This window comes from Bufo bufo, chromosome 9 (assembly GCF_905171765.1).
Source record: "Bufo bufo chromosome 9, aBufBuf1.1, whole genome shotgun sequence".
NCBI lineage: Eukaryota > Metazoa > Chordata > Amphibia > Anura > Bufonidae > Bufo > Bufo bufo.
In genome coordinates this window covers 208302548-208314785 of record NC_053397.1, presented here as the reverse complement: position 1 = coordinate 208314785, position 12238 = coordinate 208302548, and the positions used below count along the sequence as shown (strand labels likewise).

General features: G+C 38.0%; 1 protein-coding gene across 7 annotated transcripts in view; it reads left to right on the top strand.

Moving 5' to 3' along the window:
* The window catches only part of ADGRL2 (adhesion G protein-coupled receptor L2), a 185797-nt gene extending 173936 nt beyond the window's left edge, over positions 1–11861 (top strand). For 3 of the 7 annotated variants that reach the window (XM_040408488.1, XM_040408486.1, XM_040408487.1), the window contains 3 exons: positions 2889–3017; positions 3379–3475; positions 9821–11861. In XM_040408488.1, the coding sequence (XP_040264422.1) occupies positions 2889–3017; positions 3379–3475; positions 9821–10575 (981 nt within the window). In that variant the 3' untranslated portion in view covers positions 10576–11861. Of the gene's footprint in view, positions 1–2888; positions 3018–3378; positions 3476–6073; positions 6203–6396; positions 6478–9820 lie in introns of all 7 variants that reach the window. The other 4 variants (XM_040408492.1, XM_040408491.1, XM_040408493.1 and 1 more) reach the window with 3 other exon arrangements.
* Positions 11862–12238: the final 377 nt, after the last annotated feature.

The window sequence follows — 12238 nt, the reverse complement described above, 5'->3', positions numbered from 1 at the left end:
AGAAAGCTAGAGCACTGTAATATCGCGATGCGCGAGCTAGCGCATGCGCAGTTTGTTCCCTGAGGCTGATGCCAGCACAGGGAAGGAACACTATGACGACACTGCGCATGCACTAGCTCGCACATTGCGAGATTACGGCGCTCTAGTTTTCTGACGTCAGGGAGCAAGGAGGCGATTCGGAGGATGCGGGCGGTGCTGGGCTCCTTCACACTTGACACATCTCAGGGACAGGACTCATCTCAGGTTAATTTGCATATGTATCAAATCAGTTTTTTTTACACAATAAAAGCACACAGAGCTATGGGGACTGGGTATTGCGGATGTGATAGCGACCATCTAGCAACCCATGTCCTCAGCTCTATACACAAAATCCCGTTGACAGGTTCCCTTTAAAGATGATGCCTGTTCCGGAGCGAGTGCTATAGCCGCCGGTTGCCTAATGTTTAACACAGCAGTCACCCGGGGCTGATGTCTGGGATCGGCAATAATGCCAATTGCAGACATATAACCCCTCAGATGGCATGGTCAAATGTGACTACAGCAACTGAGAGTGGAAAACCCAGAAGTGGTGCGCTCCTGGGTCCTTAACAGCTCCCACATGTGGTGATTGGTGTAACCGTTTTTTTTGTCTCGGAAAACCTTGGTCTCTATGAAGAAACCAGGGCTCTTAGAGCTGTAGTTCCTATTGAGCCCTGCAGGTGGCAGGACTCTATAAGAACATAGCAAATCTACAATGAATTACATTAGCAATTCAATGCAATGTGTTGTAGAAACTATCTAATGACTGCTTCTTATAGTCACCTAAGGTGACTTAAAAAAAAAGTTTATAAAAATATATATAAATTCAGATCGCCCTCCCCCCCATCCTGATAATTTTAATTTAAATAAAGATCATAGGCATCGCCATGTCCTATAATGACTGAAAAACAAATAATAACTGCCAATTGGCCATTTTTTCTCTGCTTCACCTTCACCAAAAATTTTTATAAAAAGTGATCAAAAAGTTGTGTACACTCTAAAATGGTATCAATAAAATCGACAGATCTCCCCTCAAAAAGTGAGCCCTCATACAACTCCTTTGACCTAACTATGAAAAAAATGTTATAAGGGTCAGAATATGGCGATGAATAGAAAAAAGATTTTTTCAATTTATTTTTAATTTTTTTTCAGTATTAAAGCACAAGAAGAACTATAAATTTGGTATTGTTGTAATTATACTGACTTAGAGAATAAGAAGGAGAGCAGCTATGTGAATGGAAAAAGTTATAAAGTTATAAAAAAAAAAGTTATGGATCCGGGAAGGCAGGGAGTAAAAAGTATAAAGGCAAAAATGGAAAATTCTCTGGAGCTGAAAGGGTTTAACTGAGTAAAAGTCATGACAATAGTTGTTTTACAATAGTGCTGAACCGCACACACCTTCATCTTAGACACTACAGACTGATTGAATTGTTCTAATCTGTTTGACCCATATTGTCCCTACAAGCAAATATTTCAGGGCAAGAGACAGACTGCCTGCTGCTCTCTGTATTTAGTTATACCTTTGGATGCAGCTACTGTTGGACGTTATTGGACTCAGCAATGAGGGCAATGTTCTTTAGTAGGTTTGTAGGGGTAGTTGTATGGGTATTCCAAAGAATGGTGAGGACCTGAGTTTGACCTTTTATGTATCTCCTCCAAGTCTATGCCAGGCATAGTGCATTGGTAGCTATTCCTTCCTACCACCTTCTAGCTGTGATTCGGGGGACACCTGTTGAGTTCCTTAGTCTAAAAAAAAATTGCTCCTCTGAAAAATAAACTTGTATGAATGTCACCTTCTGTTAAAATATTTGTCCCAAGAACTAAACTTAGTAGAGACTGAACGTTCATATTCCTGCTTCATTCCGCTTTATTGGACTGCCGAAGAGAAACAGAGCACAGGACTCTGCAATCTCCATCAGTCCTATAAAGAAGAGTGGAATGTCAACTGCAGCTCCATTAATATGTGGGGAACACAGAACCCCTGTTCTCATGGTCCTTGGGGGGGGTCCCAGGTGTAGAACCTGCAATGATCAGACACAAAATAGGAGATAAGTTTACATTTCGGGACAAAGTCTTTTAAAAGGCTTGTCCAGGCCTACAGTCCCACAAGATTTGACGTACGGCATGGAGAGATACAACTGCACACAAGGCGACTGTCCACATCTATCAGGTATGGTGTAAGTGTCCTGTTGATTCAAATACCACCCATGTACAGTACTTGATAGCCATCCAACACTTACCTCTGCAACTATGATTCCCAGTATGTAATTGCATCTCTTCATGCCTAGTCAGATCATATGGGAGAGTATGCCTGGACAACTCCTTTAAAGGACTTGCATATAATGTCGTATAATGTTAAACCAAGGACCCTCTGAACAACTTACCCATGACAACGGGGAATGGGTATGTTTGCAGTCATGTGTATTTGAATGTTTATTGAATACAATTACCTATTTTCCTAGTCCTTCCATCATTTTAGTTGCCCTTTATCTAAAGTTTGATGATCTGTATTCATTTACATGTCATGATTTTATGATCCGGGTGTCTTTTTGATGGTGGAGATAACCATAATAATTTCAGACCTGTGCCAATTCCAGTCTAAAGTAGCTTTGCTGTGGTCCTTTGAATTCCAATTCAGTCAAAAGTTTAGCTAATGAAAGAAACTTTTGTATTACGTTATGACCCTAGAGAGCCGCTACACAAGACAGATGCTAATTAAGTTCTCTAAGAATGTCAGCTGCTACTTTTGTTGACTCCGCTGCAGTAAATCAATGGGCGAATAAACAAACCCATTAAAATCGCCAGATGAAAGGGGCCTACGTTCAAGCCTTTCTATTTCTCCCTTGCTTAAAACTGTATTCCTTTCACAGGTACGCAAGGAGTACAGCAAGTGTTTCAGGCACACTTACTGCTGTGGTGGTCTTCCAACTGAAAGCCCTCACAGCGTGGTGAAAGCTTCAACTGCAAGAACCAGCGCTCGATATTCCTCTGGCACCCAGGTAACAAAGAAGTTGACAGCGTTTTTAATTAACCTTATTTATAGCAACCCTTTAGAGACTCACAGTTCAGATATACTAATTGTCTCCTCATTACAGTGATCTAGACGGCAAATACAGTTTCTCCCCCCCCCCCCCCCCCCATCTTTTAAATACTTGCTGTGGGTGTTTTTTCGATTTATGTAATATTCCGCACACCCACCTTCGTAACTCTGTTCCATAATAATCAATTGGCATACGGCAGGACTTTAACTGCAGCAAATGTCACTGCCATTCTATGGATATTTTCAGCTGCCTAAGTGTGCCCTATGCACTGAGCAAAAAAGAAAACTCCAAAAATGTATTCTTTTGTTTTTGCCCACAGAGTCGGATCAGAAGAATGTGGAATGACACAGTGAGAAAACAATCCGAATCTTCCTTCATCTCAGGTGACATAAACAGCACATCAACGCTTAACCAAGGTAAATTACCCCCGCTCCTGGGCCAAAATTGTGACCAATAGGATTTGCAAAAAAAAAAAGAATAAATAATTTTCTACTAAAATGTGGTATTAACCTTTAGGCCTCCTTGGGTTCCAGAGTTTGGGCTCATCTGCAGCATTGGCACCATTTTTATGTAGCTATAAGTATGCCCAGTAAAATACGAGGGGGCTGAAAATGCTATTATGCACCCCCCAGCCCTAACACGTAAAACTAGTTGACTGCCAGGATAGTTTTGATCTGTGCATGACGAACAATTAAGTGCTATTGTTTTGGGAAAAATTTCATTTTATTTATTTATTTATTTTTCTCATCTTTCATTGGCCCGGTATTCCAGCACAATCAAAACAACCACGGCCTGCAAATGGTTAAACTAATAAAAAAAATGATATGCACCTTGCTGACCCCCCCCCCCCCCCGAACACTGCTGTTCTGATGTAGCCTCGGTCCCCACTGTGCTCCACTTCCTGCTCCTGTTCTCAGCAAGGCAGGAAATGGCTGCCAATCACTGGTTGCATCGATGACTTGTCTTAGCCAGCATGCCCAGCCATTTCCTGCCGTGTCATGAACAATAGTAAGAAATGGCGCACAGGTTGTTTAATTTTTTGGTTTTTTTAGCCATTTGCAGGCCATGGGACAGCACAATAATTAGATTCTGATGAAATACCCCTTTAATTTGCTCAATTTACGATTTTATTGATTGCATTTAAAATATGTATTGAAGGGGTTTTCCGAGTGTTTAATATCGGTAACCTATCCTCAATGGTAGTTGTCCGACACCAGTCACACCCACTGATCAGCTGTTTGAGGAGGCGGAGCGTTGTTGCCTCCCCACAGCTTACCAAGCACAGCGCTGTACATTGTACAGCGACTGTGCTTCATATTTCAGCTCAGACCCATTCATGTGATTAAGGGTTGGGCTGCTCCTAGGCCAAGTGACCAATATACATGACGTCACAGGCCTAAGAGGCTGCAGCGCTCACTGGAGCACCTTGGTTTCTTCAAACAGCTTATCTGCAAGGGTGGCAGGTCTCGGATTCCCTCCAATCTGATATTGATGACCTATCCTGAGAATAGACCACCAGTATTAAAATGTCAGACAGCCCTTTTAAACCATTTATATACTTTGCAAATCAAATCGGACCCATATCTTTTAAAACTATGAGGGTCATTTACTCACCAGACATACACCTATATTAGGTGTATTTCTGGCACAGATTTCGGCGCAAAGGTCCTTTGCACTGCAATCTGAGACTTTTCCCTGCTAACAGCAGGTTTAAAAAAGTGGGCATGATGTGTTAGGAGGCCCATCTCATTTTCTACACCTGGTTTAGGCATAGAAAATGGTCTAAATGTAAGACAGCAAGTAAGCTGTCCTACATTTAGAAGTGGCGGTGGGTCCGCCGAAGTAATGTAGAGGCCGGCGCTCCTACATAACTCTGGCGGATCCACCGCCAAGTATTGGGGTTAAGACTGGCGTCTAAAATGGGGGTCTTGATAAATCACCCTGTGTATGTGTGTGTGTGTGTGTGTGTGTGTGTGTATATGTTTGTATATATATATATATATATATATATGTGTATGTATGTATATATATATATATATATACATTTTTTATTTCTTTTTTTAGTATCTATGTTTATATAATTTGAGAGTTTACTTATGAGAACACAGTTTCCAAAAAGTACAACTCAAGCAAATGAAATATCCTGCCCACTTTTTTTCTTTCTTTTTTTACTTTTTTTTTCTGTTATTTTATTGTCCTGCCTTGTTGTACTTTTATATGTAAGTGTTTGCCACATATCACCTTCTTTTCACTACTAAAGTGCTAAAAATTGTTCTTTATGCCCTGTAACCGAGCATTTGTAATTGCAAGGGATGTGTTGGAATTTGTTTTGTCTGTATGTTTTTGGGGTTTTTTTTGTGTTTAAACGTGCTTTGAAAATGTCCTCCTTTCGCAGCATGTCTCTTTTGCATAAGCATTGCCCTTTTTGGCAAATTTTATCTTGCTTTCTCTCATATTTGTTTTTCTTTTTTTTTTTTTTTTTTATTTTTTTTTACCATCCTTTTTTATTAACACAGATGTTTTCATTAGGGATTGCCCCAATGCTAAAATATTCATTAAACATAGAATTCCCTCATCACTCGCAAAAAAAAAAAAAAAAGGTTTAAGGATTTTTTTTCTAGCTGCTGCATCTTGAAACATTACGTCAATTTCCATGCCTTTAATTACCCTTCTTGTCTGACAGTAATTCTGTGTAAATTATTAAATGTCACTCTTGGATGGTGTTTACTTTAGGGATTTTTGAAAGCACCTGTGAATTAGTCAAACTTTGCCACAATGCTCCATTTTCTCATACAAATTAGCTGTTCAAATATAATCCCGTCTTTTGAGCTGAGTTTTATAGTTGACAACTGCAGAGCTGCTCATCAACACCCAAAGCAATTTTTTTTTCCAATTTTATTTTCATTTTCGTTTTCATTTTCGTTTTTTTTTTTTTTTTATTGGGAAAGAGGGCTGTTTGTGCTTCTCGACGTCACATGAAAACTGATGTCTTATTTTTTTTTTCTTTACCTTAGGAATGACTGGCAATTATCTACTAACAAACCCTCTTCTTCGACCCCACGGCACTAACAACCCCTATAACACACTGCTCGCCGAAACTGTTGTATGTAATACCCCTACTGCTCCTGTGTTTAACCCACCAGGTGTGCTTCTACTTAATTCGTTCATTCTGTCGCTCAGCACATTCCTTAAGATAAACTTATAGACCTGCAGATCTCTCTCTATCCTAAGTATTAACAGACGTGCAGCACTGTCTATGCCGGCCTTTTTTAAAACTGCACTATATTATAGTGTTGTTACCGGTATTTACCTGTAATTATCCATGTTTTTGACACAGGTGGCATAAATCTTAATATACTATTTCAGGACTGACACTGAAGGTCCAAGAGCCCACCATCAAGATATTTTTCCCGTAGAGGTACAGCTCTCTATCATACTAGGCGCAGTATTAGCTTTGAGGAAATATTAGCATCTGGAATAGATTTCTCATTGCACAAGGGCGTAACATATTGTGCCAAATTGACGTGTTCACCGGCGCAGACTATAGTATAGTGCAGCTTCATGCCGGTCTATAAACCATAATGTCTACACCAATATCTTGTATCATTTTTATTTTTCAGTAGTGCTAGTGCACCTTTGTAGTTGTGTTAGTGTTAAGTGTGTGTTATATATTTTATATCTAGAAGGAATTTTTTTTTCATCTGTTGTTCTGCTGATTGTAAAGTGTGTAACACTTAATTCGATTTTTTTAACGTTAGTCTGTCCTTTCTGTTCTCTCGTTTTTTCTTTTTTTCTTTTTTCTTTTTTTTTTTTACTTTTTTCCTTACTTTATGCTTCCCTCTAGCGAACTACAGAGAGACAAGTATGGGAGTAAAACTTAACTTTGCCTATCAAATGTAAATTTTTTCAGCATGGTTTCTAAACAGGCACATTTAAAACATAATTCTCAATCATGACATAGACTCAGCGGGCAAGTGGTTCACAATCTGTAGTCAAAGTCATAGTCCTTTTAATTTCAAATTGAATCTGGACTTTTTTGTCTACATTTGGATAACAGCAATGGATATACTGCAATCTCAGTTGGTAATATATTTGCAATGCTGAAATAATTTGCTGTTTTTAAAGGATTGCTGTCAAGCAGAAATGTTTTATTTGCTTATCATTACTACATTCCCACAGTAATCTTGCTACAGGCTAAGGAAAGACTTCAAGTGAATTACATGGTGACAAGCAGAACAAAAACAAACCCTCTTCCAATGAGAGAAACTTTTATTATGTGCTGGTTGCAGCACATCAGTGACATTGAACCCCCCAGTACCTTAGGAGGTATTGGGGTACAAATTAAATTTTCTAAATGTAAAAAAACAAAACTATCTTGTACAGCTTTTGCTCTTTTTAGGAGAAATTACCAATTGTTAAATTTTCAAAAATTTTAGCATAGGTATTTAATTTTTATTTTTTTTGTAATTCAAAGCCTGTTTAGCAACAGTCATTAATTTCAGCCATTGATTTTGCACACCTAGAAATCTGCTCGGTGCAGAATATTTTATTTTTTTATATACTGATTTACTTTGGTTGTGATCAATTATATGCTGAATGATCAAGTTTCTCATATCACAGTTAAAGGCATTTGAGCAAAAAATATATAGACATGCATCAATAGGCCAAAAAAATTAAAAATGCAAGTCGGTCCAAAGTGTGAAAAGACGTCTGTAGCATTCTTAAATGTCTATGAAAAAATGTAGCTAGGCAAAAATTTTGGTAAAAAGTTTTAGCTTAGTGCAGGGGTAGGCAAGCTCCGGCTCCCAGCTGTTGTGAAACTACAACTCCCAGTATGCATACTTGCTCTGCTCTTCTAAGAACGCTCATAGAAATGAATGGAGTAAGCTGGGAATTGTAGTTTCACAACAGCTGGGAGCCGGAGGTTGCCTACCCCTGGCTTAGTGGAATGAGTCCAATACCTCAGTAAACTAAAGAAATTGTACATTGGTTTATAGAAACAGCGTTTGGTAGTATTTCATTAAAAAGTTGTTGCTTCCTAATGAAAGATTTTTATTTTTTTATTTTAAATTTCATTAGATCGTACAGCGTTAGAAGTGTGCAGGTTGTTCTATGCCTTACACATCTATTGTCATAAGAGCTTCTGCTCTTGTGTTGTCTTAGAAGTACCTAAACAATTAGTAGGACAAAAAAAGTAACGCGTAATAAAAAAATATATATACGGTATATATGTACAGTATAACAGATTTGTTGTCTTTGTTTTTGTATTTCGGAATGCTACAAGCCTTTCTCACTCCAACCAATTTGCATTTTAGATTCAGGGCCTTGTCAACGGGCTGCAGCCTTAAGCATGATCATTGTGGCAGCCGCGTCTCTCATTGTTCCATTCTCCTTCAAGCCTTGCATAAGACACAGTAGCTTCAAAGTGGGCAGGCTGCTTGCAACATTAAAAAAAAAAAGAAAAAAAATTAAAATGGTCACTTTTTTTCCATTTCTTCATTTTCTTTTTCCTTTTGTTGTATTCACAAAATTAATGTGTACCATAAATCATTTTTTTGTCTACAACCCAGAGCATGTTTCTTTCCATAAGGAAACCATTCCGTCCACATGCCCAGTAGACTTTTTGCCAGTTTCGTCCATGAGAGCATGGCAGAGATGTCTTTACTCATTACTACATTCGGTATTTATTTGGTTAATTTCTGTGACCCATGCTTACAGAAATTCCTGGCATTTCTGCATTTTGACCTTGTTGCCCAATGCTCACCCTGGGCTTTTAACACTTTAATTAGCCTGTGTGGGTTCAATCCGCAGTATCTCTGTGACCGATGCAGACAGAACAGAGCTGCTGGCAAACTCTTGACTTCTAAAAGCCCGGGGCCTTTGCTGGCGGATAGAATATTAGCGAATTCTAGAACGTTAACCAGAAACAAACAAAAAAAAAAAAAGCTGTTTATTGCTAGTAATCTTATTTGCTGAACCCTTGCTCTGAATAAGTTGCTGAGAAACCTAGTAATCCATCTTGTTGCAATAAATCGTTTTACTTTCTTTTATACATCAGCTACACTTAGCCCAGATAGCCTGAGCAGACAGACATAATGTGAGTGTGCACAGTGAGTCATTTCCACCTTCTCCATCATGTCGTGGATGATGCTTGTGGGACCTTGTTGTCTCTTGTGTGAAAGGTGGCTGTCCTTGTTTCTCATAACGTCCGTGTATTTGTCCATTTTCCATTCTTTTTCTTTACTTTTTTTCTTTTGTTTTTGTTCTTTTGTTCTTTTTTTTTTTTTTGCACCCCAGAAAAAGGGAAACATTAGAGACATTGTTAAATTAGTTGCTTGCCGGTTTGTTGGTTTATGTTGTACATTTGCCTTTGATTTTCTGTATCTCTTTAGTTTATATATATATTCATTTAGTGTTGTTTAGGACAAATTATATTGTGTCGTATTTTCCTAGAAATGGAATCTATAGTTAGCTTTTATTTTTTCATTATTTTTATTTTTACATTCAGTGTGCAAGATTATGGAATGATCCGCTCCAAAGGATTCAAGTAATCTAATCTTCACTATATAAGTGCTACATTTACCGAATGTGGCGCTCAATTTGCTATCAATAGAGAACAAAATGAGTCGAGAAATTGCTGTATCCCAAAACTTTGTCCTAGACGACATTAAATTTCTTTTCTTTTTGTATCTAAAATGCTTGGCCATCTTAACAAAAGGTCCCCTAAACTGTATATATTTTTTTGTTTTGTTCTCTTTCAGGACATACACTGAACCATGTCAGGGATTCAAGTGCCATGGATACTCTACCGCTAAATGGTAACTTTAACAACAGCTACTCTCTGCGGAACGGGAGCTACGGTGACGGAGTACAAGTTGTGGACTGTGGACTAAGTCTGAATGATACAGCATTTGAAAAAATGATCATTTCAGAACTAGTGCACAATAACCTGCGATGTAGCAGCAAGAACCACAATTTGGAGAGAACCTTGCCTGTCAAAACTGTTATAGGGGGAAGCAGCAGCGAAGACGACGCCATAGTAGCTGATGCTTCCTCTTTAATGCACGGTGATACCCCAGGGCTGGAACTTCACCACAAAGAGCTAGAAGCACCACTTATTCCTCAACGGACTCACTCTCTTCTGTATCACCCACAGAAAAAAGTGAAGACCGAAGGAACGGACAGCTACGTGTCGCAGTTAACCGCCGAAGCCGACGACAATCTTCAATCCCCAAATAGAGACTCCCTTTACACTAGTATGCCCAACCTACGGGACTCTCCATACCCAGAGAGTAGCCCTGACGTTGAAGAGGATTTATCGCCCTCTAGGAAGAGTGAAAATGAGGACGTTTATTATAAAAGCATGCCAAATCTTGGAGCTGGGCACCATCTTCAGATGTACTACCAGATAAGCAGGGGCAACAGCGATGGTTATATTATCCCCATAAACAAAGAAGGCTGTGTCCCTGAAGGAGATGTCAGAGAAGGACAAATGCAGTTAGTCACAAGTCTTTAATAAAAAGAGATTATAGGGGTGCAAATGGCTCTTGCAGGTATTAAGACTCAAATTTCTTCAACTGAGGCCACCTTATTTGTGATTGGCAGCCTAGTAAGGACTCGCAGCTCTCCATTGTGTAGGAAAGTGATGGACATTTTCAGTTCTGTGAATTTTTTTTAAATAAATTAAAAATAAAAAACAAAAAAAAACTTTGTATATACACAGAGTATACTAAGATTATTTGTTACAAAGCAAAGAGGTACCAACACGGTATTTAAACTATCTGCTGCTGAAAAAAAGACTTTTTGGAGGAAAATAAATACATCGGCAAATCCGCCTTTTGTTGCAGCAGCTCCAGAACCGAATTTGTAAATATGGTTGCCATTTTGTGAGGCCTGCGTTGTATTATATACAAGATGTGGGCTCCGAAATCCTGTGGGATCGATTTACTGTACCATACTGTTTCTGAGTAGTCTGCAGGATGTTTTTGTTTTATTTAATTTTTTTCCTCCTGCTTTGCAGGTCACTGCAGATCCTTCCCATTGAGGCAAAAGATTAAAAACATGTCTAACCACTAGCAATCAAGCCACTGGCCTTATTTCATATGTTTTCTCAACTGTACAATGAACTGTTACCATGGAAAAACAAATGGCAAATAAATTATATTTTGTTCTATTGCTAGGGTGAAATACATTTGTGTCCAACTTGAAATATAAAATGTCAATTAAATAATTTTGAAATTGACAAAATATTGTGAAAAATCTCGATTGCACAAAGCTTTTTTTTTTCTTTTTATACATGCTTGTTTAATGTGCTATTAAATGAGGCAATTCATTATTAAGATTCCTTTTCATGACGGTTTTGGTCCACGTCAATATTAGAATTTTTTTTCGGTTTTTAATTTGATGCCAAATGCAGTTGTTTTTTTTTAAGAGCCTTTATTATATTCAGGAGCCAACGTTGCCGTTAATTGCACAAATTTGGTAAATCTGGCAAATCATTGAACAGGGATTCCTGGCACAAGTTACTTCTATAAATTCTGAAATAAGCCGTGCCTGACCTACATAAATATATATATATTTTTTAAATAACAGTCTGGAATATTACTCCATGATTTTTCTGCCTATGTTTAGCCATTAATTTATTTTATAATTAAAGAAATGTGTACATTTTCAGTGAAAATTTCTTATCTTTTATTCGTTTTCTTTTAAACTTCAGCTGTTAATAAGAGCCCATCACTAATATCCAATGTAAAGATTAACACCTGTTTGACAGTAAATAAATGTGAATTTTTTTTTCAAAAATGCTACTGCTGTTTTTATGGTTTGTAGGGTTGAAACAGGCTATTCCGAGAGTCCTATGTTGACTCACTGTAGGGATAGTGAGAAATTAGCAAATTTGACAATAAAACCTCTTTACTTTTGTAATAAAAGTCTTCTATCCATTACTTGTCTTAAATTTGCTGGAAAGGTTTGGGTTCTTTCAACATTCATAATTTTTTTTAAATATTGAAACCAAGATCATATCTTATTTTAAGTGGGGTTCCACAGTTGAAAGGACTTACAATCCACTGTTAAATGGACAAGAGACCTTTGTGTCGGGGTAACTTCTTTATTATTAAAAGTCTCCTATGACAACATGTTTCAGACTGTAAATACTCCTTTTTCAAGTCTATTGGTAT